The sequence below is a fragment of the Chrysoperla carnea genome, chromosome 3, assembly GCF_905475395.1.
Source record: "Chrysoperla carnea chromosome 3, inChrCarn1.1, whole genome shotgun sequence".
Classification (NCBI taxonomy): Eukaryota; Metazoa; Arthropoda; class Insecta; order Neuroptera; family Chrysopidae; genus Chrysoperla; species Chrysoperla carnea.
In genome coordinates this window covers 84,225,869-84,252,942 of record NC_058339.1, presented here as the reverse complement: position 1 = coordinate 84,252,942, position 27,074 = coordinate 84,225,869, and the positions used below count along the sequence as shown (strand labels likewise).

Below are 27,074 nucleotides of genomic sequence, written 5' to 3'. Positions count from 1 at the left end.
TTTGGTGAAAACACTATCTTTGAAAGTTAAATTCTCCTAAACCGTACAGAGAATCGATATGAATTTTGTACAAAATACTTCTAAAAAGAATGATTAATTGATAAATAAATTTTAAAATTTTCCTCGAACATTTCCATTTTTTGTTGTCTAAATACTTAAACGATCCTGCTGACTAAGATAAAATTCTACGGGAAAAATTGATTCTTCGTGGAAGTATCAATCCTGTAGACTTTAAAATTTGAAATAATAAAAAGATAATATCTGTGAATTCTGGAAAATGATGACTGTTTAACTCTTGAAAATGTGCATAATAGGGTATTATCGTTAGTCAAAAATAAATTATGAAATTTGAAAAAAGTTTAAATTTATGTAAAAATATACTTAAATATTCTGATTTCGTCTCATAAAAGCACATTTTTCTTTTATAATTTTAAAATTAAAAATCGTAATTTTTAAACTGTATATCACGTAACCCAAAACGCGGGCAAGCCCTGGTGTGATGTCATATCGATATGAACCATAGACCATCAGTTAGTTCAGTGTAGTAAGCTGGGTATATACATAGATAATAGGTATTTATATTTAATATAATCAGTTGTCTATGAATATATCTGTCAAACTTATTTGTGTTATTTCGTATAATGATACCGATAATACGTCATCAAATTGGATGCCCGCGTTTCTGACAGTTTAAAAAAGGTTTAAAATTTAAGTATTTGGCAAGAAAGCGTGTGTATTTTTCCGAAATAAATTTTTGGTGGCTTCTTATTAGTAAAATCAACATTTTGAGGTACTTTTTAAAAAAAAGTAAAATACCCTATAATAGAATTAAACATTTTTCATTGAGTAGGATAAATCCTGTATTTATTCTATTCATATGAAAATGAACAATGCAAAATTCAGATTAATTATTATTTACATAGTTATAATTTTTGCTACAAATGTTAAGGACATGTGTCATTGTAAATTTTTAGGTAATAACCGACATCCTGCTTACCATTTACAATAGAATAAATGAAATAATGTTCTTTTATTAGTACCAGTATGTTATTCTGTACGATGACGTCATCGTTGGTAATGTTAAATGCATAGTTTGAAATGTAAAACCATGCTGAGTACAATACTGGCATTTAATAGAAATAAATTATTCATTATATAATAATGTATTAACAAAGCCGCAATGTGCAGAGTGGGGACGAATATTGTGTGATCGTGAAAACGCTGTAACATAAAAATCCGACCAATTTTCCAAAATTCCAAAAAGATAGTATAAATTGATAAAATTCATTTTGAAAAAGAGTTAAAACATTTTTTAACCAAATTTAAATAAATATTGTAAACTCGAATGGATTGAAAGAAACGTGTAAGGTGTAATTTTATGAAAAATACTATTCAAAACTTTCGCGAACTTTAAACATATACAGCAGAGAAGAAATTTGGTGATATGCGAAAAGATTGGGTCTCAAATTTCCAAGTTAATAGAAGTCATACAAATTGGTTTAATTTTTTAAGTATCTTTGTGCAGCTTGATCGAGTGCCCCTAATTGATTCTTACACTCTATAGGCGTGTGGACGAGATACAATCGTTTATGACGAAAATCAAATAGCACAACTAACTCCGGTTCTGGATTTATTACATAAACAAAATAATAAAAGCCACTCCCGTTATTATTAAACGAATAATAAAAGTCACTCCTGTAATTATTACTTAAAGTCACAAGTGTATCATAATAAACTAAACTTTTTATACTCAGTTATTACTTAATCAGTTGCAAGAAGAAGTGAAACAAAAAATGGGAATCCAGCAAAGTATGTGTGAAGAATTTATGATTTTTAACCGACTTCAAACAAAAACGGAGGAGGTTATCAATTCGACTGTATTTTTATTTTTATATAACTCATGTACGGAGCAATTAAGTCTTATTTATGATTGCTACTTCATAAACAACAACATTTGTCGAAAAATTACAAAATAAACCAAGGTTTTTTTTGTACCTACTCTTGATGGCTACATCTTACCCTACAAAGTAACTAATACCTACTGGACACCCACTTTTATGATACTTAAAAAACATAAAAATATAAATTAATTAAATAAACGATTCTCTGTTAGGAATAGGTAATTTAATAATTTACATTCAAATGTGAGTACCATTTTGCAAACAAGCTTAGAAAAACATGGAACAAGTCAAGTAAGTTTATTATAAATTATAAAATTTTCAAAATTCATTCATGCTCTATTTTTTTTTCAGGTTTCTGAAATGTTTTGGAAGTTTTCCAAAACTTGATAAGTTTACAATTGTTAACAAACGTTTCACACTCTCCTTTTTAATGTGTATTGGATTTACAATAATGTCTTCTGGAATTTTGTTGACTCATGGAAACAGATGTTTGAATTCATCGCATGGAGTAAGATATTCAGATTTCAAAGTCATTTCGTGAAACTGAAAAAATCAATAGAGTCAATCACTATAAAGTGTTTAAGTACATCTAAAAACAATTTGTAAATTACATGTATTTTTGCCGACTATTCAGTCGCTAGAATGGTTTCATAGAATCTTTGTTGGGTAGAAAATATATTAATCTTAACTTATTTACACGAATGGGCTAATAATTATAAAAATTATCTTTCATGTCATAAGTTTTCCTGGCAAAGATTGTTGAATATTTTGAGTTTTTGCAGGAGATTGATGATCCGTTCGTACACCTCTCAAGTTTTTTTATAGGCTACATAATAATCCAAGTTCCAGCTGCTTGGGTTAGTTTAAAATTCACACCCATAATTTGGTTTGGCCGAACTATTTTTGTCTACGCAATTTTATTATTTGCAGTAGCGTTATTTGCAAATCTTGGTTACGTATTTCTGGTAGTATTGAAATTCTTTGAAGGTGCGTTATCAGTAAGTATAATTTTCTGCACGCACAAATCGAAATTATTTTGAACCGAAATTTTGTTAATAATTACCAGGGAATAGCATTTATAGTATGCAATGCAGCTTGGAAAAATTGGACACCTGCTGCTGAACGGTCTACGTTACTCACATTCGCTTTAGCTGGAGGTTATCTAGGTGATTTCTTTGGGATATTAATGTCTATATTTTGTACATCAATACCATCTTGGAGGTTAATATGTTGTATGATTGGGAGTTTTGGTATAATATGGTGGTTAGTTTGGGAGCGTACAGTATATGAAACACCAAATAAACATCCAACCATAAGTGATGAAGAACTTAATCAGATCCATCCAATTATTGCACAAGAAATACGACCAACTGAAAGTGTATCATTCAAACAAATTATTTTGTCAACGCCGTTTCTAGTACTGCTAGCTGTTAATATTGTTAGATCTTGGAATGCTAGGTTTTCAAGGTATCTTGTAAGTAGTATTTTGTAAAAGTAAATTTAGGATTACCAAATCAAGATTTTAAAAAAACAGGTGAATTCGAATATATCTTAAATCAAAAAAACTTAAACGAACACGTTTACTCTTTAAATTTTCGGTATTCGTTCAAATAATAATGATTTTATAAAAACCTTTGATAACTCGAATATAGTCCACTTGCCTGGAAATATTTGTTTTAAGCTACGGCCAGACATTAAGGCGAACACCAAACAATATTATAAATAGACAAGTATCAAACAGTATATAACATCGCAAACTGAATACTTGGCTATTTGCTTTGTAAAGATATGATACCTATGCTACGGCTGTCGAAAAGGGTCTGACGCTGTGTGTCTCAGTATACTGCTCACTGCATCACTCGTTACTACGTGTGACGAGACTAATACAACGTTTACAATAGATTTCATAGTAGCAGACAGGGTTGCCAGATTGCCTACTTTCTGTTGAATACTTCTGGCAACCCTGGTAGCAGAATACCTCAAATTGGTTTTCGCTCTTCTATCTGGCCACATTATGAGATTATTTTTTCATCGTTTTAGGCAGAGGATATCATCATTATTAGTTTTATAAAATTCACTTCATTTCCATTATCGGGATATTTGGCTGATGTTTTGGTACGAAAAACATCATTAACAAGAACAAATGTTCGCAAATTATTCATTGTTGGTGTCACTTTGTTGGAAGCTGTTTATTTCTTTACATCAATGTATCATGACCATTTAAACAAGGGAAGTTGGTTATACTTGATTTCATTTTTAATGCATATACTATATGATGTCGCATTTAGTGCAGTCAGCATAAATGCTGTCGATATAGCACCAAGTCATGCTGGTGTTACAGTTGCCATAACGAATATTATTTCACATATTATCACCACATTTCGGTACAATATTTATGTTCTTCTGAAGGAAATAGGTGTAAGTATGAACAATTTTTTATTTCAATATATTTGACGAAACATAGAAGTATTCTTCTATTATTTTTATTTTTATTTAAGTGGAATGATGTGACAAATTACATTGCAATTGTTGGACATTTAATTGTTGGAGTAGTATTTGGAATCTATGGTACTGCAGAACCTGTCACCGTGAAAGGACAATAAAACTTACTATTTATAGATAGATTTTCTAAGATGTAACAAGATAATTAATTATTTTGAGTTGTTTTTACAAAATATAATTATTTTTTTTATAAAGTATTTGTTTCCTGTAGTATGCAATTTTTTATTTGTAGTATGTGACCTTAAATGAAAATTCTGGTAAGATGATGGACAATTTAACCATTGCTTGATTTGTACAAAACTTTAAGCGAATTTGGCTTATTAGTTGCTTTCGTAAAATATGCCTTGATTAATTTAAGACATCATGTTAAAAGGATGCAGGAGAGAGAAATAATGAACAACCAAAGACCATTTTGAGATCGTGTTTCCGTATGTTGATTTTTTTACAAGGACTAGATGTAATTTTAAAAGACCCAAATATTTTAAAAAACATCTAATATTGGTTAAATTTTGACCGTAACGGTATTTTAAAAAAGCAGTTAATTTTGTCAAAATTAATTTTTTCAAAAACACTTAAATAAAAAGCATTCCGTTCAAAACTTACAGGAAAACGGCCAAAAATTGTATGGGAAATATTGTTTACCCCTCTTAATTTTCAAAAAGCCATGATTCTGTCTTCATTTAAACGATCCTGTAGATTAAGATCTTAATAACATAATTTAACATATTTTTACGAGTAGGAAAAATCCTGTATTTATTCTATTCATATGAATAATGCAAAATTTAGATTAATTATTATTTACATAGTTATAATTTTTGCTACAAATGTTAAGGACATGTGTCATTGCAAATTTTAGGTAATAATCGACATCCTGCTTACCATTTACAATAGAATAAATGAAATAATACCTACGTTCTTTTATTAGTACCAGTATGTAGATCTGTACGGCGACGTCATCATTGGTAATGTCAAATGCAAAGTCGTAATGTGCAGAGTGGGGCAGAGAAACGTGGGATCTTGAAAACGCTGTTAAATAAAAACCCATACCCATTTCCCAAATTATGTTTTACCATCTAAGAATAATTTTAAAAAACATTTAAGAAAAGTAGATACATAAATTGAATTCTCTAGTAGGTTCTTGTACATTGTACATTTAATTAACTAATGTTAATTAGGTAAGACTGTTAATAAATTATTCGATTCTAACAACTTTCGACGAAATTTTTTTGTGCGTTAACCTTAATATTAGGAAAACCAGAAACTGTTGCAACATAATCGACCACCAACAGTTTAGGTAGTGAAAGAATGGAGAAAATCGGCTGGAAAAATATATACGCATGAATAGGCGTCATCTTACTGGGGTTATTTTCTTTAATGCTTTTGTTACGTAATTTAACACTTAAGTTGTTAAAACTTCCATTTTACTTAATCTATTCAAAGATACAATTGATAACTCTCTTGCAAATATAATTTACATAATTTTATTAAATGCATTTTTATGTCTGTTAAATAGACTTGTTTACAATTTTTTTTAATCACTTCAAGTGAAGAATTCTCACTGCATAGTTAGAAAAGTAAGGCTGTTTTTTGAAATTATTTAGAAGTACGCAAAATGTATTAAAACGTTTAAAATTCCAAATTAAACAAAGAAGAAGATATAGGTTAGTGACGTCATTGTCCGATTTCACCATAGAGATACATATAAAACTTTGTTTTGCTAAAACGGGATGGGCAACAAATGAATGCTTTTAGAATTTGCCATGGTATCAAATGTAATTTTACAATTTTATGCGTAATATGACAAATTTAACTTCAGGCAACTACCGTATTGGTAAAAAAAATTTGTAAAAGTTTGGAGTGGTGTTTTACAGTATTTTCAAAATCGCATAATTTTGCAACAGAGATAAACATTTTAAGTGATATGACGACATCCATTCAACTTACCAATTATTCTTTTCCTAATAACTGTGCATAGATAATTAAAAAAATTCACAGAAAGGAGTATTTTAATAGTTTATCATATCCTATTTCGCGATAAAAATTAAACATCTTAATTTAGTTAATTATCAGCAACAGAATAGTATAAAAATGATAAAATTCCTTTGAAATTAGATTTAATCGATTTTTAAGAAAACCTTGTAATTTCAAGAAAAAATATTTTTCAACTCTTTTGCCAGGTTCAAACATATACAACCCAGAAAAATAAAGTTGAAAAACGAAAAACTTAAATTTTCAAGATGAAAATAGTCAAACAAATTAGTTTTATTTTCTAAGTCTCTTTATATGCAGCTTCATTTTTATGCCTCTCATTGATTCCCCCACTTTTAACGATGCATATGAATGACATACAATCGTTTATGAAAAAAATAAAATAGCACTACTAAATCCGATCCTGGATTTATTACACAAACAAACTAATATAACAATTATAAACACCCACTCCTGTAATTATTACTTAAAGTTGCAACTATATCATAATAAACTAAAAGTTTGTATATGCAGTTACTACTCAAAAAAGTTAAAAAGTGGCTCAAAAATGGATCTTGAAAAGTATGTGTGAATAATTTACATTTTTTAAACGAAATTTTGATCAAAAATTTTTATTTAAAATTTAAAATTTTTAGATCGCCCAAAGATGGTAATAGAAGATTATCAAAACTGGATAAATTAACAATTGTAAATAAACGATTTACGCTCTCTTTTCTAATGAATATTGGATTAGCACTGATGTTTTTTGGAATTAAATTAAGTTTGGCTTATAAATGTTTAATGACCTCCGTTGATGTAAGTTAATTTTTCTTTATCAGTAACTATGTAACGTGATAATTGTTACAATATTCACTAAAAAAAATCAGGTTTTATGTTAAAAGGTTTCATTTTCAGTTTTTCAACTTTTCAGCATGAGATAACTTTTTGCTCCAAAAGTATCAAGGTTTAAAATAATTTATTAAATGTTTGAAAAGAGGCTCTGATACGTAATAACACGTTGACAATCATTTCCTTTTAATTACCTATTACGTGTTTATTGTCTTGAAACGACCTATAAGGGGCCATCCATAAATAACAATCCACCAATTTTACGATTTTTAACACCCCTCACATACTTTATAACTTAATAGAAATAATTTAAATAAAACAGCAGTTAAAATTTTTTTTCTTATTTCGTAAATTCAAAAAAAATCTTTAATCTTTATTAATTTTTTTTGTTTTTACAAACAAATTTTGCGTTTGTATTTTAAATTTTAATATGTGACGTCACAAATCATTTGACAACCACTACCTCTTGTTACACAAAGTCACATTTCCTTGACCCTCTCCCTGCTTATCGAAGGTGATTTCGAAAATACAGATTCATTAAAAAACATTCAAAATTTAACGTTGTTTTATCATAGTCGAAAATTTTGAAGATATTCTCAATGATTATAAATGAAATAGTTTTAAATTTTTACAGAATCCTAAGGAAGTAAACCCATCCTTATATGAATCAAGTTTCCGATTAAGTTTTATATTAATCGCAATTCCAGCTGCTTGGTTAAGTTTAAAATTCTCTCCATTAACTTGGTTTGGCCGAAGTATTTTAGCACACTCAATACTGTTATTCATAATTGCATTATTTGGACATGTTCATTTTGGATTTTTGGTAGTACTAAAATTCTTAGAAGGTGTTATAGCAGTAAGTGAAGTCAACACAAACTAATCACAAACATTTTATACCAAATGTTCGTTTTAATTTATTTTCAGGGAACTGCATTTATACTATTTCATGCTTCTTGGAAAAATTGGACAACGGCCGCTGAACGATCGACATTAATAACATTCGCTTTAGCTGGGCAATATTTAGGTGAAATAATCGCAGACTTAACAACAAAATTTTGTTCAGAATTTCTTTTTTGGATATTATTATCTGGTATACTGGGTATTTTTACCATAATATGGTGGATTTTATGGGAGAGTGTGGTTTATGAAACACCAAATACACATCGAAGCATAAGTGAAGAAGAATATAACCAGATACATCCAATCATTCAAGAAGAACTACGCCCAACTGAAAATGTTTCATGTAAACAAATTATTTTTTCAGCTCCGTTTCTAGTGTTGGTTATTGTTCATGTCTTCAGATCATGGAGTGTCAGGTTTTATCTATATGAAGTAAGTTGAAGTACCTATGCAAGGTATCAAAATCAAAATAATTATCTGAAAAAATTTATTCCAAAACAGTTTAGTCCCTAAGTTTCTGTCATTAATTTTGGAATAATTTCCAACAAGACCTTTGAAAAAAGGGCCAGATATTCAACGATGAAATTAAAGCAATATGATATGTTATAAAATTTTGTTTGTTTAAATTCTCGATTTCTTGCATATAAATGACTAAAAAAATTAGATTTTTAAGATAAACGCTGATCAATTTTTGAAATTATTTTTCCACCCTGTATCTGGCCAAGTCGAAAGTCCTATGCCAACTGTTTATATTAACTTCTATTCACATTTCCATGAAGGAAATCCCACATAGAATAAAAACTTCATTTACTTTGTCTGAATTTATATCATCGTATATGTCGAAAATTGAAAAGAAAACCTTTGAGGTGTATATGCACCTTTTTTTTATTTCTACGTTTGATTTTTAACTTGGTAGACGGTACGTACCACTCAAACATCTTGATTGAAGAAATGCAGTATCGACTGAGACAAGGCATTGTATGGATTTGAGTACTCTTGCTTAAAAGAAATGTCGCAGAATATCGATCTGAAATTCTGTAAACGCAATCTCCGTTATTAAAGACTCAAAAAAGTTTTTTACCCAAAATTTAACTTTTTTCGAGATATTACTCATTATTTTCGTATGTTTCGGAAAATTTTGTGTTTTTAGATAAACTAAAGTTTATTTATTTTTGTAGATAAATAGTTTAATCCTGATTCATATTATGAAATTCATCTCATTTCCATTATCTGGATATTTGGCTGATGTTTTGGTACGAAAAACATCATTAACAAGAACTCATGTACGGAAATTATTTATAACGGGTGTCTATTCGATGGAATGCATTTATTACCTAATGTTGACGAATTTACATATGGATAATTGGGTCTGGTTCCTAATTTCATTTATTATGGAAATATTGTTTAATACATCATATAGTGCGGCATGTATAAATGCTATAGATATTGCACCAAGTCATGCTGGTGTTACAGTTGCGATAACGTCCATTGTTTCGCATGGAACTTTCCTATTGGTATTCAGTATGGATCGTTATTTGCATGAAATAGATGTAAGTACATAAAATATTTCCACGACTGAAGTCCCTTCAACGTAATATTTAGGATGCGCTCGATAATTTATTCAAAGAATATCGTTCATCTCTTTGCCATCCTCAGCTGTGAAAACGCATAGATTATTGAAATGACCATCCATTAAAAAAAAATTGTATGTGGCACTATTCTTGATTTTTCGTTGTCAACACTTCGAAAAATTCAAATCTTGCGTTATTTTGGAATACCCATTAGTTATGTAGCCTGGTGCAAAAAAAAAAACGCCATGTTTTTATTAGAATAAACTATGAAATTACCTGATGTGTATTAGGGTTGTCTGCCAGAAAGACATTAATTAATATTTCTGGTAATTTTAATATAAAATGCTTTACAGTTTTAATGATGTTATCTTATTTTTCAGTGGTATGATATGGTAAATTTTATTGCAATAATTGGGCATTTACTTGCTGGAATAGTCTATGGAATTTATGGAACAGCAAATCCTATTACTGTGAAAGAATAATGCTTATTCTTTATAAATGAGATTATGAACTGCGCAGTTTTAATATATATATATATATATAATTTTTGCTATTTTTATAAAATGATGTATAATTTATTAATAAAATTCTAAATATTTTTTTTTTAAATCTTACATTTGCATTAGTACCTACGTATGAAATACTAATTTTGATACAAAACAACAATTTTGGTTAAACATTAAAGTTCGTTGTTTGCTAAACTATACGGTTTTCGAAAAAATTTTCGAACAAAAAATGTTACTTTAGTAATGAAGTATATCTTTCTACTTTAAAGTGCTCATCTATCTATAACCAGTTATGGAGTAGAGTGAGCTATTCATTGAGCCTGATAGTCTGGGTCAAGTTTAATATAGCTGCGGAAGATGTGCGCCTAATACACCAAGCATTTTTTTGCTTGAAGTTTTTTATCGATAAAAGTCATTTTTTGAGTTGGATTTGCTGATTTTTTTAGTTGGATTTTCTGAGCGTATGTCATCTTAAAAAAGCGTCCTGTATCCGCATAGAAAACGTGATTATTTTCAATTTGTATACAACCTTAATATCCGATCAACCTTAAGAAATGCAAAAATATATCTAATTATGACGATATTCAATGCAAATTTGCAATTGTAATTCATTGCAAATTTTAGATAATGATCGACATCCGGTTTGATGTTTGCTTACTATGCAATTAATGAAATTATTTTATTTGAAATTTTTTTGTATATTTTTAATAATAAATTATCTAAAAAAAAAAAGATCGTAATGTGTGAACTAAACCACAATCTATACAAGTTCGGAGACTTTTTATGAATGAATTTTTATTTTTGGTTTTTAAAAATCAAAATCTTTTATAATGGATGGAGCTAAATATGTTTTAGATATATAGAGATATTGATTCCATATTCCAAATAATAAAATATATTAATGTCAACAAACTGTTCCTAAGAACATTGCAAAAGGAATCTCAAAATACATAAAACTTGAGAACAAATCCTCAATGAAAGTTGTAATATTATACTAAAAATGAATTCCAAGTACCTAAGCTATTTAACTTAATTAAACCTAATTTATCTTGTAATAATACTTACAATATCTATTTCACAATTAAATTAAACATCTTAATTTATTCGAATAATATGTTGCAACAGGGCAGTGTAAAATATGAAATATCCATTTATAAGTCTTGAACCGTAGTATTTGACAATAACTTAAGAACGGCTGGATATTTGAGTAGCTCGTGTCTGACAGTTTGTTTTATTTCTCAGAGAACCTGAAAATTTTTTAGTTGTATGACAGATTTAAAATTGATGAAGGCAATATTGAAATAACAAAATAATCCGCCGAATGCTCGATAAGGAACATAGTTTCAATAACAAAATCTCTTTTGTTTAACGTCTTGATTTGTTGAGTGACGGATAAAATTATTTTTATATTTTATTCAATTATCCCCTGATATTTGAATTCCTTCAATTTCCTCAAATATCATCAATTTGAAGTGAACCACGCTATTACTTAAAAATTTTTCAGCTTCCTTCAGAGAAAAATGCTTGGCGAAGAAAATTTTCGTAACAGAAAAAATTGCCGTGAACGGCTATAACAACATCTAAAATTTCTTAGACCTATTAGAAATGAAAATTGAATATATTATTGGGGCATATTAAATTCAGTTAAAAGTTTTTGCTTAAATAAATTGGTTAATTTAGTTTTTTCAAGCCTTCATCTTCTATGGTTCTATGGTTTCCAAGGTTTAAAATTTCTAACGGTTGTTAAAAATGCTTATGACATGTATATATCATATGTATATCACCGAATATATTTTAGAGAAAAAAGTATGGTACCTTTTTTACATTTGGTCTGTGCAGATTTTGTGACGCAGAGTGTATACCTTTTTAACACACCTACCTTAAATAAAAATATGTTTTAACGGCCAAGCTTTTACTGTATCAAAAAGTATAAATTATATTAAAATGCCACTAATATTATGACATTGTAAAACCTTGGTCTTTCATTTTAATTGAAACTAAAGGAGGATATACAAGTCTCTTATGTAATTCATTCAATAACAATGGTTAAAATGGGAATGAATTTACCAGACCACCCAAATACTGCCAAGGCAATTTCGAAACAAATAATACAGAGCCTTCTTTAGTTAACTAATATGAGACCCCAAATTTTACGATATCAATTGCTGTTAATATGGAAAAAATATATTTATTAGAAAAATTACTTTACAAGAATATTGAAAAGCTTCAAATCAAAGGATTAGGAAGAGTTTTGAGAGAATGAGATTAGCATAATGTATCACAAATCTCCCAGTATTTTGCAAAAATTATAATCAAGAGAGAACAAATGAAAAAAGGACCCAAATTGTGGACTACTATTCGATAATTTTGAGAATTGATAAGTAATATTTCAAAAAAGTGATTCATATTTATTTATGAAGGCAACGTAATATTAATACTAACTCCGGTCCTGAATATTTATTACACAAACAAGCAAAATAATGTAACAATTAACACCCACTCCCATAATATTTTAAGTCACAACTGTACCGCAAGAAAAGCCGACGTTTGTATATTCAGTAACAATTCAAATATTTTCGAACAAAAGTGAAATAAAAAATGGATCCTCCAAAGTGAGTATGAAATAATTTTGGTTTTGTTTGGTCGAAATTCTGATATATTTTATTTTCAAATTCTTAGGATGTTCAAAGATGATAAATCAGGATGCCTTAAATTTGATAGAATAACAATTATAAACAAACGATTTACACTTTCATTTTTAATGAATATTGGATTTACAATTATGTTTTGTGGGATTACATTGAGTCACGTTAATAGATGTTTAATGTCATCTATCGACGTAAGTTAATTATGATATCATTTTTTATGTGCGTTCTATAATTCCGTTTTTATAATTGTTTTGTTTTTTTGGCTAGACTAGAATTAGAATGACTTACATCTAGAATTAATCTCAAATTGAATTTATCCTGAAAACTTTAACTGTGGCACTACTATATCCGGCTTTACCCTCCTTCTACCACAAACAGCAGTTTTTACCCATTCCAAAAAAAAGTGTACAACGCCGCTAAAGAAGTTTTCACTTAAAAAACAAAAAAAAAAAAACAAAAAAAATTATATTTTTAATAAAAAGGCAACCGCACACAGTGTTCCCAAGCGGTCACCCATCCAAGTACTGACTGTACCCAATGCTACTTAACTTCAGTGATCGGCCGAGAGCCGGTGTACTGACTGTGATATTGTCTTACGCTTTTTCGATCAGGCCACGTGTTCTGCCGCGAGTTTAACATTTTTTACCCATTACAAAAACGCCGCTAAAGAAGTTTTCACTTCAAAAAAAAATCTTGTAAAATTATAAATAAGAATACATCGGTCTGGGATGGTTGTTTCCTTTCTACAGACAATTATTTATCCAAAATTTTCCAGTTAATTTTTAGTTTTATCTTCTCGGTAACAAAAATGTTAATTTTTAACATTTTTTTTTGCAGCCCGCTGATCGCTCTTTCTTCCATGCTTCTAGTTACTTACTAGGCTTAGTAATCATACAGATTCCAGCTGCTTGGTGTAGTTTAAAATTCTCACCAATTACATGGTTTGGACGAAGTATTTTATTATACTCAATTCTATTATTTGTACTAGCATTATTTTCGTTTTTTGTGGAATTTCGGAGCTATGGTTTACTTGTTGCCTACAAATTTACCGAAGGCGTTGTATCGGTAAATACAGTTATTTTAATTTCAACAGTGTGGTCAGAGAAGTATGAGATTTTGAAAACGCTATAAAACAGAAATCATTCTATACCATCTTAAAATAAATAAAATGCATTTTTGAAAGTTACATAAATTTTATTTTCCAGTGAGTAATAATGTAAATAGTATTTTTAACTAAATTTAGTAAATTTTTTTTATTAACTTAAATTGTTTAATTGACGTCCATTCAGGCGTACACATTCTTCTTGACGAACAAGTTATTCTACGTAGTCTGCAGAATTTAAATGTTTTTTCAGTGCTACAACCGGTGGTTACCGATCATCTTGGTACATTTTCTCTAACTCCAGATACTCTTCTTCTACAGTAGAGTTTGCCATCTTTTTCGTTTTGTGTAGACCACCCGGTTAGCTAATATTGCATTTTTGAAAATTCACCGTGTTCAAATGTGTACACAGATAAGCAATATATGATAGTATTCGTTTTAGCGTTGGCAAATTTAATGCGCTAATACAACTACTTTCAAGACAACTCTATTTTTCTTCTCTGTAAGATATCGTGTTCTCTTTCATGCCGCTAGAAATACCTGAAGATGATAAAAAAATAACATCGATGGGGTTTGTTTTGCAATGTTTTTAAAATGGCACACTTCTCTCTCCTATCATGTACACCAAGGAATTTAATGAAATATTTTTGCTATGTAGGGAACAACATTTGTGGTATTCCATGCAGCCTGGAAAAATTGGACACCATCCAATGAACGGTCAACATTTGTAACATTTGCTATAGGTGGTTGCTTTTTAGGGGATCTTCTAGGGGAATTATTGTCCAAATATTGTTCAGAATTATTATACTGGGAATATTTATCTGGTTTGCTTGGTATCACTGGTATAGTATGGTGGTTATTATGGAAGAATATGGTTTATGAAACACCAGAAAAACACCGTACAATTACTGAAAAAGAATATAATAAGATATATCCAAGCATTCAACAAGAGCTTGACATAACTGAAAATGTAACATGTAAAAAAATTATATTTTCTATGCCTTTTTTGGTATTGGTAGTTGTTAATTTACTAAGATCATGGAATTCTGCATTTTACTTATATCGGGTAAGTTATATTTTAAGAATAATGGTTCCTCGTGGACTCATCATGCGAAGGCTCAGACAAAACTTCTAGCAGCAATGAAAAATATTATGTTTTTCGAAACTACGCCAAAAATTACTGATTTGTCAGAAAAACATAGGGATACAAAGTAGCTAATCTTACATTGTCAATATTTTTATAATTTCTTAAATAGACACAACTTGCCTTAAAGTTTGTTCAGAATTTAAATGTAAGATTATTAAAAGTATTCTGTATTTAATAGAAAAAGGAAATTTTTCACCGTCTGTGGAATGAGATATTAACAATCAAAATGTAGAGACATAATTAACATGCTGGAGGTAACCTCCGTGAAAGTAGCACCCCCAAATGTATAAAATGCTGATTAGATTTTTTGTTCACCCAAAATTTTCATTTGTCCATCCTCAAAAGGTAGTACGAGGGTAATTTTGGATAAAAGGCTTGATTTTTTTTATGAATTTTGTCATCATTGGTCTTATGGGAAAACGGTAGATGAATAATATGTTTTCATAGATTTCTCCAAAACTAGTCGGTGGAAATTAAAAAAAAAAAAAAAACTATTTAACTTATATTTAAAACCTTACTAAATTATTGAAAACAAAATAAAAACCAGTTGTGCCCGACTAATTAAGGATGTATAAGCACGGAATTGGGGACACAAATTAAAAAAAATATATATTTTCAATTTTAATGGTGAATTATGTTATAACCTGACAATATAAGACGAAAAGTAAGAATAAAATTGTTCGATACTTATCTGAAGTAATTTTCAAAAAATTGAAATTTTTTTAAATTATTTATCTTTCGATATTTTGAAAACTAAGATATCGAAAAATTTTATTTTTTTTCTTCGTATACATTCATGAAATTATGTATAACAAAATTCATCATCAATGTTGAAAATAATGTACAAATAATTTCAACTACAAGTCTAAACTTACCTTGCCACGTACTACCTTAAAAAGTATAACAAAATGAAAAATTGTGACATTAGAACAGATACAAATTTTGATAATATGAAGATATTATTCGTTTAACAACGATTTGTCCACGTTTTTCCATCCTTCATTTTTCACCCTATATAGTGAAACTTCCATGAAAATACTGGATCATTATTTTACCTTTTTGTTTCAGAAAGAGCACATGTATATAATTTTAATAATAAAAGCAGTGACCTTCCCAATTGCTGGATATTTAGCTGATGTGTTAGTACGACAAACATCAATGACAATTACTCGCGTACGAAAATTATATATATCTGGAATATTTTTGATTGAAGTGATATATTTCTTATTATTGAGATACTGCGAAGAATTTGATGGTTGGTTGTATTTCAGTTCATTTGTTATGCAAGTATTACATATTGCAGCATTTACAGCAGCAAGCGTAAACGCTTTAGATATTGCACCAAGTCATGCTGGAGTTACAATTGCGATTATAAATATTATTTCACATATTGGGTATCAAGTACCGTTTAAAATTGAACTGTATTTGTATGAAAATAATGTAAGTATCAACGATTTTTATTTCAAAATCTGTATCAAAATTGGGAAAATCACTAAGATGTAAAGGATTAACAATTTATTGTTAATTAAATGATTTTATTAATAAATAGAAACATTTTCACCACTAATTCATGGTTTACGAATGATATTTGACACCAGTGGCGTAGCTTGCCTTGGAGGGGCCCTGTATCAAAATTAGTTTTGGGGCCCAAATGATGGGTAAAGATTTCTCACAAAAGAAACCAAAATGCTTGCATTAAATTAAAATAAATATTTATTGATTATCACTTACTTCCTCTTAGAAATTGAACTAGCCAAACAATTCAAATTAAATATACACTTTTCTTGCCTTTTTTCGGCAAATTAATTTATTAAATCATCTATAGCTGAAGTCTTCAGTTTTTCTAAAATTTATGCCTCTATAGATAATAGTGACAAGTCTGATAGCCTCTGTAGCCCGGGGGCCTCGTATCGTTGATATGGCTGATACGGCGGTAGCTACGCCCCTGTTTGACACCTAAGAAACACATTCCACCAGATTTTAGCCAAATGCTTTAATTCATTGTCCTTAATCTGTTTCAATTTTTTTTTGTACCATTAATGTGATTTACAAATTTTTTTTAGTGGCTGGATACGTTCAATTTTATTTCAATAATGGCACATTTAATTGGTGGAATAATTTATGGAATTTATGGATCAGCCAAGCCTATAACTGTGAAAAAACTATAAACTAAATAACGAAATTGGAAATTTTGAAACATTTATGTTTACAGCTAACATTATTATTTGTTATTTTAAACATACAAATTTATAATTAAAAAAAATAATTAAATTTTATTTCTGTAATTAATCATTGATCTGTACAACATTTCAAAACAGCTGAACTTTTTATATTTGTGAAAGTTTTATTCTCGACGTCTTTATCTGAACTATCATAATCTACTATTATATTTCGTAGCCGAAATTTACAAGATTATGCTGCATATATTTGTAGAAGAAGGTACTAGGAAACTTTTTTGAATTATATGGAATGCACGCTATGTATTAATAAATAAAATAATGACTATAAACTTTAAAATTATAACTTCCTCAAATTGAAGCTCAACGCAATATTTTGCATTTGTTTAACCGCTCAATGTGTTTATTTTGTGGTAAATCGGCGAGCTGTATGATGAATTCACACACAAAGTGATTAGAAATTAGTGACATGCGATTAACAAATAGTATTGAAAGTATTGAAAAATATATCAATAACAATGTTAAATCCAGTATCGTCAGTATGATGACGTCATCAGTGATAATGTTTTATACACTTAGATAGATCATATATTTCAAACAAAGTTTATAGAGTTCGTTCAAACCAAATTGGCACCAAGCAAGAAAGAGTGTATGATGTATATGTATGTGCACTCGTATCTACACTCTCTCTTGTTCAGTGCCACTTTGTTTTGAACGAACTCTACATAGGAATGAAATGTCAAACTATGCTGAGCAGCATGCTGTCGTGTATTAAGGAATAGAAGCTTACAAACATACGATAGTAGCTCACTCTCTGTAAAATATATCATGATGATTGCGTTTATTCAGGCTACACGCTTTAATAATGTACATGTTTAGTGTGATACTGCACTAACAGATGCCACTACTTAAATTAAAAATGCTATCTTCTTTTACTCAATAATTTAAAAATTTTACGAAACGGTGTGCGAAGAAGGGCAATTCTTATTTTTGTTATTTAAGCAAAACTAAACGATATAATACCTAAAATATTTAAGTGCTTAAAAAACTAAAAATTGTAATGTAAAATTCAAAACGTGAGTTTCTCTCTGTATCTATTCTTTCAATTAGCTAATTTGACTTATTTCTTTGTTGGTTCTTGCTGAAGATTGTAAAAGTACTCTTTTTGTGTAACAAAGTAGACAAATCTATTTACGTCAGAGGGTGTCAAATTAACGATCTTCCAAATGAGCCGCGGGCACCATAACCACTATACCATTCAATCGTTGAGATTACAATTAATATTTCAATATAATATTATCAAAGTAAGTATCGATTATTTCTGGTGATCCCGGTTAGAATACTGGGATAAAATTATTGGTATTTATTGTAAAGTCATCGTACGTCAGCAAATTTTCATGTTAATTGTACCTACCATTAGAAGTTGGTTAAAATTCGCTACTAAGATTTTATTAAATTGTTAACATTAAATTGAGTAGAAATAGCGGATGACAATTATTCATAACTAATTTTGTGACAAAAATATAGGTCTCAATTTATGGGTTCTGAATATTCCGATTTTTTACACATTCATATTTCATGTTATTTCCAAAATTCAATCCCAGCTTTGAATTTGTTCATCTTAGCTCTTTAATTTATTGAGTTACCGTTTGAGTCTTTTGTAGTTACACCTGAAACATTTTCTCTAAAAAAAAACAAGCCTATTACGAGGTTCTCATTCTAGCCAAGCTTTATCTCTACATATTATAAATGCGAAAGTAAGGATGTTTGTTTGTTTGTTTGTATGTTGCGCTTTCACGCTAAAACTAGCGAATAGTTTTTAATGAAACTGTACAGCAATATAGCTCATACTTCAGAATAACACATGAGCTATAATTTATGAGGATATATTTTTAAAAAAATATATAAAAATAAAATTTATTTTGATATTCACTATTTTAAATTTTTACAGAAATCTGTAATTTGTTTTAAAATGAGGATTATAGATGGGGCAGATCTATAATCATAATTTTGAACCATAAATTAAAGTATTCTGTAAAAATTTAAAATAGTAAATGTCAAACCACTCATGGCCAACTTTTCTGATATATTCAATGAATTATGGCAATTTTACATTTATCAAAATTGAAAACTGTGCACATCAAGATAGGTAGGGGATAAAGCGGTGTTTTTACTTTTAAGCCCAGCGGGTTTCAGGCTGGTCTAAGCTATTTTCATGTAAACATGTATCTACTGACACCGAAAAAAAATTTAATCTTTCAAAATCAATCATGGTTTTTAATAAGGACATTTTCATCTTTTATCTAGGTTCAAATAATGTAAAGTGAATTTTTGACGGCTTTTTAATATTAAAAGTGCATTTTGAAATAACAGTAAACTAGTCCCTATACATTTACTCGTTTTCATTAGCGGATTAGGCAAAAAGCAAAATGGTTTGAAACGATTGGAATCAAGTTAGTTCAGTGGAAAGTTTATCAAAAAAATTAAATTTGTCAAAACTTAAAGAAACTCCTCTCATGAAAAGGTCTGATCGATTCGTTTGTGGCATAATAGGTCTAAAATGAATTTACTGATTTTTATAATTTTTTGCTTTTGTTTGAATGGTAATTTGCAGCCGTTTGCAGTTCATCAGCTCTTTTCTAGTTGACATCGTGTACGGAACTCCAAACTTGCCCTTAAAACTTAGCTAAGATTTAGCCTGCCAGCGAAAAATGTTTTTTACTATGGCAGACTTCATTTTTTAAGCTTCATCTTCAACGGATTGAAAATTAAGTGGTCAGACTTTTTATTAACAAAACTTGTTTGCCACACAAGTTGTGATAGAAGATATTATATAAAACAAAAGTACCAAGAAGGTGTTATGAAGTTCATTTTCAAGAGGTCTGTCAGAAAAAAATGTCTGTCAGAAGTTAATTAACAAAAATTGTCAGCCAGGCAAATTTTTTAAATAATGGGTTATTATTTACTACAAATTTTTATAATTTCTAGCAGGTGTTTTTGAAAAGCAAATATTTTTTCTAGCTAATTTCCAAAATTTATAATAACTGTTTTTTAGCCTGTCGGGCGTATCCTATTTTCTCAACTTTTTCAACCATTTTCACTTTATAAATTTGAGATGTTCGATGGAGTGCCTGTTTTTGCTACGGGCGCTTCGATCTACCAAAACTTTCCAATTAGGAAAAACTTTTTCAAACATAAAATTATGAAAATACGATGAATATTGTTGAAAATTTTTAATAATTTTTCATATAAACAAAATTTTAAAACAAAATAAAAAATTATAAATTTTCTTCAACAAAGATTCACGCATGTCATCCGCTAACGTATATGTCTATTAAGAAAATACACAACAATAATGGAATGCGCGGCGGCTTTACAAATTTGTTAACAAACCTTTAGTTGTTTAAAAGTGTTGAACGTTGTTAGACGTTTGTTGTTTGGAAAACGATATGATACTTTTGTATTGTAAAATTGACGATTTATTATTTCGCGGGAAATATATTTGTATTATTTTTAATAATTATACAAATTTACATTAATTGTGTAAAGGATTTTAATTAATTGTTTTCATGCAATATAATATATCCTACAGTTTTTAAAAATTTAATCTTTCATTTCAAAACTTGAGAATAAAAATACACATTCATTTTTCGTGGATGCATATCGTTTGGAGTCGGCGCTAAAAACAGTAAGTCTTCATAAAATCCAAAACGTACATATCACATATTTTCAAGGCAAATGCTTCAACAATCACCTTTTCCAAATCAATTTTTCGGTGTAAATTTTTTGCCAAAAATATTCTTATTTTTCCCAGCTCTTTAGAAGGTATCTTAAATTAAAATCCTTTTATATTTCCCAAACTGTTATTTTACAAATTTTTGCTATAAGAACCAAACAAAACTCAAACTAACTTCTTTCGTTTTGTGACATTATAACTCCCTTTTTGTACAATTTCATTGCATATTTTTTGTGTATATAATATCGGCTTTAATTGGAATTGTTAAATACTAGTGCTTTATTATTGTATTAAAATTGAATGTATCCAGGGCCTCCACCAGAATTACATAATATTATATCTATTTAATCTGCATTTATCAGTCAATGACATCTCAGATTTCTAATCGAAATAATTCTTAAAAAAATTATTAATGTAACGTCTGGATTTTTTGAAGTTTTGTTAATTCACTACAATACCTTGTTCGATATTTATTACATCTTAATTAAAAAATATTTGCGATAATTTTTGTCTAACTAACTATTAGAAAAAACTTGAGAACTTGATGCTTTTTGGCAACTAATCAGATTTTCACTAGAGTTTTGATTTAATCAATAACAAAGACTTTTTTGTCGCCAAAATCGGTGAATTATTTTTCCTAACGTTTCATAAGAACATAGTTCTAAATGTAAGTGTTAATTTTTTAATATTCTGAGCTCTCCAAATGACTAAGGTACTTGTTAGTAAAAAGTATCCTGTTATTTGAAACACGGTCCATTATTTTCTAAACCAAAATATTCGTTTCTACGGCATTTCAAACGATATTTTCTATTTCCTGCAAATTTATTACCGATTTTTTAACAATTAATTACACTAAGCTGCATGTATAGTAAGATCACTTTTCATAACTGGCTAACACTATAATAAAAATTCATGGCTGTATAAATTTTTCTTTTAGCCGTACAACCTTAAAATGTTAATATTTATTTTTTACATATAGGCATTGTGTGTAAATATTCGTACATGCAACAGTTGGCTTTAGAAAATAAACAACCTTTGAAAGTTTGTATATGTATAACAAAAAAAAAAAAAAAAACATTTCTGTTTCAAATATTAATAACAAATTATACGGAAAATATTGGATTTAAATGTTAATGTTATTGGTGTTAGAGTAATTTGGTGTTAATGGAGGTCTTTTATTTTTAGATTTTTCAGTATAGGATAATTATTTCCTGATAAAGAGTTTTTCATTAAGAGTGTGAATTAAATAAGCCATATTTGAGATATATTTCTTTTTTTAACCCCAGAGCTAAAAAAGGGGTGTTATAAGTTTGACCGCTATGTATGTGTATCTGTGCGTTTGTCTGTCTGTGGCATTGTAGCTACTGAACGGATGAACCGATTTTAATATTTTTAGTTTCATTTGAAAGGTGGTGTATCGGAAAGTGTTCTTAGCTCTCTTTCAAGTGCGAACTAAGGTTTCCGTACCCAAAAAAACTAAATAATTGGCGATGATCTTCAAAATCGATTCATTTTGGAAAAGGCATGACATATAAATAATTACTATGGAAAAGAATTGACTAATAAACCTGGTTCAATTCATTTGGAAAAGTCAAATGGTAAAATAATTAGGTTATTTAAAACAATTATTCAAAAGAACAAAGTCAACTCAAATTTTTCTATTTCAATTAAAATATTTTAAAAAATTTGTCCCCAAAAATGATAGCTCTCTAAGTATCCTTTTCATCTCATCTGATGTCCTTGACCATCACTTTAATATTGATTTAAGAAGGAGTGTTATTATAAGTTTAAAGTATTTATCTGTGCGTTTGTGTGTTTCTCAGGGACATCGTAGCCCCTAAACGGTCGAACCGACTCGATTGAGTCCGTTTTATAGCAAAGTTTCCAAAAATCGGTTTACAAAGAATAAATCGCATTTGTCGGTGGTTTTTTGAATTTTGTAAGTTTAAAATTTATTTTTTTTAAACCCGTCCCTGGGTTTTAAATTTAAGTATTTATTTTCTCGGAAATTGAAATAAATTGAGAGTTATCTCAATATAATTTATGCAATTTTTTTCATTTTACGAAAAAAAATTATTTTTAATATGAAAGAGTAGGCGTTAAGTGGAAATTTAAAAAAAAATAGACATAATGAATTCGTCACGGGAATAAAAAAAAATTACTATGTATTCCTAAATTTGTTTCTTACAAATCCTAAAAATTGAAAAAATTACTGCTTTCCGACATTTTTCGGTGTAATCGATCTGTACCATATAATTTGTCATAATTATTGTTTCAATTCATTGTTTTTGAAAAAAATAATATCTCATTCCACAGACTATGAAGAAAATTTCTTTTTTTTATTAAATACAGAATTCTTTTATGAATCTGATATTTAAATTTGATTTTATATTGAAAGCCTCTGTGTTAAACATTTTACGATTGAACAGCTTAAACTACTTTAAATTCATATAAATTTTGTATGAAAGCTACAGTTGTAAATTCAATAACCATGCGTTTTAATTAATTCATTTAACTCGGAGTAAGCAGGCATCGAAAAAAAAATAGGAAACTTCTAATGGCATTGTTTTTCAAAATATTTTAAATAATAAAACTAATATTGAGAAAACTTGATAGTAGGTATATGATATTCATTTATATCTCTGGCTGTCAAGAAGATAAAGTATTCGTTTATAAGGACTACAAGAAATTAAATAAAAAAACACCAAACTCAAGATTATTTTCGGGCCTTCGCCAGTCTCTCATTCGTCTCTATCTGTTCAAAATCACATAACTCAATACAAAATATAAATCAAACGTGTAATATATTTCTTTTAAGATTTCTTATTTAAGATAAACATAAAAAAAAAAATTTAAGACACATGTCTCTTTTCAAATTGAAATCGGATTGCGCAACCGTACTAAAATAACAAACCATTACTTCCCCAAAAATATAGACTTTATTATTTTTAAAGCATGATTTAGTGAACTTGAAATTTATTTCATTTGGAATGGAATCACAAAAGAAAACCGCTTTTTATGACCTTTTAAAGTTTTCCTCATTTCTACTACCTCCTCCAAATTGAAGTAAAAGGTTGAAAATCCGTAAATTCTTTGCTTTGAAGTAAAGGAAGTGTTTTTCTGCTCTTGTCAACTTCCCAAACTCCTTCCTCTTTTTTCGTATCAAGGAAGCGATTGCTTGTCTTTAAAGCAACTCTATATTGAGCTTTATGGTTAAAAATTGAAACAGTGCCAAGGGCGTGCCTCCTGTGGTCATCAACTTCTCAGTCTGCTCTTCCCACTGATTTTCCCGTTTTTAATGCTTTGTGCACATTCTCCAAATTTAGATAGATACATCTGACAATTTAGTTAATATAAAAAAAGTGCCTTTAGGTAGCGTCGCTCCTCTAACCCTCTTCTAGCTTTACGTAAATATTTTATGTGCTGAAAAACATGAAGAGACAACTAATCTATTTCAAGGAAAATATTAGTTAATGAGGGGGAAATATGATCTTAGCTGTGAATTTCTACCACTTGCTAGTTTTTTTTTTTTTTTTTTTTGCTGATGAAATGTAATGACATAAAATAAAGTACTACATTGATTTAAATTCCATAGATTGATTTAAATTTTTGTTCACAAATGCGTAAATACGTCTACGAAGATATTGTATAATAGTAAATAGCTAAATCTATAGCTTACATTTATATAATATGAAGAAAGAAAAATGGTATAGTAATTTACATTTGAAAAGAAATAATAAACATATAACTGAAAGAAAAAGAAAAACGGTGAATTGGCTTTGTGTAAAAAGCTTAGATAAAAATGTCAAGGTTGTTACCGGTATTATTACCTATAAACTGCTGTTTTTACTAAACATAAATATATATTGCTGTACTGTATGTCACAAATCATAGGCAAAAAATAAGTTAATATAATACTCAATAAAAAAAAATAAGGAAACCAAAAAAAAAAAAAAGACATAAAATCAGATCTGATCTATAAATGGATAATCCGATTTTGCTTTTTTTCTTTTGTTTGAAAGGAAATTTGATCGAGAGTGTAATAAGCTGTGTTTCAAGGAAATCCACTCAGACGTTTGAAAAAGCATCGCCTCATTTTAAGTCGATTCGTAACTAAAAACACACTCGATAAAATTACCTTTAAAACTAAAAAAAAATCGGTTCATTCGTTTAGGAGATCAAAATCGGTTCATTCGTTTAGGAGTTACTATTCTACAGTCACCCTGACATACAGACTCAGAGACACACAAACAGATAGATCCGTTCAACTTATAACACAACTAACAACCCTCTTTGTTAGAAAATCGTTTCAAAATTAATCTTCTAGTTCTAAGAAAATAAAAACTTAGATTCGTGTGCTTTTTAAAGCCATACATTCAAATAGCCCAACGAAAATTGTCTCTTTGTATAACATTGTAATATTAGGTAATTATTTTAAGATTCTAAATATTAAATAACTATCGATTAAAAAGTGTGAATCATGATACACAAAGTGTGTTTCATGAAACAATATGTACTATGGGTCACGCCCTAATGTATCTAGAATCACTCCAATCGGTCGTGCTAGAGATACTCCCTTCAATAAATAATCTTTATATGTTCACTCTCGGGAAACGCATTATAGAATGTGATTGAAAATTATAAAACCCTAGATTTTTCCCTTAAGGTATCCACTACTCTATATTTCTAATGACTCGAGGGGAATAATTTTTCTACTTATACTTCGCTTGCCTATATCTGGTAATTCATTAACAACAAGAATATAATTGTGAAATTTAATGCCTGTATAATTTCATGTATCAATGGTACATTATGTTGTTAGACTCAAGGTACATCTCTTTTCGTATTTCAAACCTTACTTTCTTTAAATTAAACGTTATTTTTAAAACTGGAATATGGTAGGTATAACAATTTACTAACATTTGATACTTAACGATAAAGAGTTTTATCTTGTTTTACGGATATAAAAGTGTGTATTAGTATTTATAAAAGTCCCTATATGGAAAATTTATGTCTTCATAACAAAAAAAACAAATAAAACATACACATTTTTCTTATGCGTTAGTATTCCTATTTTTCCTAAGCATGATTATTGCCATTTTATATTCACATCTAAATCCATGAAGAAATATTCCATTGAATATAATAATGGGTTCTTGGAATTATGTTTTGTCACAGTTGCTTCTGATATTATGTGGGAGTCACTGAGAGCATTTTCGTTAAAAACCATAAATTTTTCAAATTATTTTATGAAAGCAATATTTTTACCGTAGAAAAGGTTTTTTATGCAATGATCAAAAGAGGTTTTTTTTTTATAAAATGGTCTGATTTATTACATTTCATAGATTCTTTTAGAATTCGAAATATCGGACAAGTAAAAGGCTAAAGGATAAACTTCTTTTTTTCTTCTTAGTTCATAATAATTTACTTTCAAGTCAATTATGCTACAAATAAAATATCATGATTTTTTAGATTATTTTTTTTAAATAAATTTTATGAACGAATCAATTAAATTTCGTCAAATATTTTGTTTACATTCTTCATAGCGCTCCCACCATAATTTATTCTGTTTAACTTCCGGACAATGTAAAATGTGTATGTGTGTTCCGAAACAATTTTTCAACCTCGATTTCGCGTGAATCAAAGGTGTTAGCCAGGAATAGTTATATTCTGGATGTAACAATTTTGCTTTCGTCTGTATATATAAATAATTCTACCAAAATTATGCACAAAATAGATTCATACAATTCTGCACAAAATAGATTCTTAGAATTTCGTTGCCAAGTGGCAGTTGACTTTCGATTCTGAAATAGGAAAAAATTCAAGTTAACATTAAAATGATAAAATTTCGGACTGTATTCTTGTACATACCCTTTAGTACTGCCATGCACGTATCGATATAGAAATAGATCTCATTTTGACATTTGTTAAATGAGAAAATCCTCGAATATGCACTTTTTTGGGGATGCATTTTGAAGTGCTAGGTTCTTATAAAATTAAGCGAAACCTGCACTATAAAACACTGAAATCAACCGTTTTAAGTGACTGTAGGTACTAATCTGTATAT

General features: G+C 28.8%; 3 protein-coding genes across 3 annotated transcripts; all 3 read left to right on the top strand.

Annotated features, from left to right (window-relative positions):
• Positions 1-2,129: 2,129 nt before the first annotated feature.
• LOC123294585 (vesicular glutamate transporter 1-like) lies at positions 2,130-4,535 on the top strand. Its single transcript, XM_044875662.1, has 6 exons — positions 2,130-2,192; positions 2,253-2,409; positions 2,684-2,899; positions 2,968-3,375; positions 3,942-4,319; positions 4,400-4,535. Exons 1-6 carry the CDS (start codon positions 2,179-2,181, stop codon positions 4,502-4,504), a joined length of 1,278 nt encoding a protein of 425 aa, XP_044731597.1. The 5' UTR covers positions 2,130-2,178; the 3' UTR covers positions 4,505-4,535.
• A 2,341-nt stretch (positions 4,536-6,876) lies between these two features.
• Positions 6,877-10,204, top strand: LOC123294584 (vesicular glutamate transporter 1-like). Its single transcript, XM_044875661.1, has 6 exons — positions 6,877-6,953; positions 7,028-7,187; positions 7,855-8,076; positions 8,145-8,552; positions 9,299-9,670; positions 10,072-10,204. The coding sequence occupies exons 1-6, from the start codon at positions 6,940-6,942 to the stop codon at positions 10,171-10,173; spliced, it is 1,278 nt and encodes a 425-aa protein (XP_044731596.1). The 5' UTR covers positions 6,877-6,939; the 3' UTR covers positions 10,174-10,204.
• Positions 10,205-12,703: 2,499 nt separating this feature from the next.
• LOC123294583 (probable vesicular glutamate transporter eat-4) lies at positions 12,704-17,299 on the top strand. The gene is made up of 6 exons (XM_044875660.1): positions 12,704-12,809; positions 12,877-13,036; positions 13,683-13,910; positions 14,606-15,013; positions 16,163-16,534; positions 17,158-17,299. The coding sequence occupies exons 1-6, from the start codon at positions 12,796-12,798 to the stop codon at positions 17,260-17,262; spliced, it is 1,287 nt and encodes a 428-aa protein (XP_044731595.1). The 5' UTR covers positions 12,704-12,795; the 3' UTR covers positions 17,263-17,299.
• Positions 17,300-27,074: the final 9,775 nt, after the last annotated feature.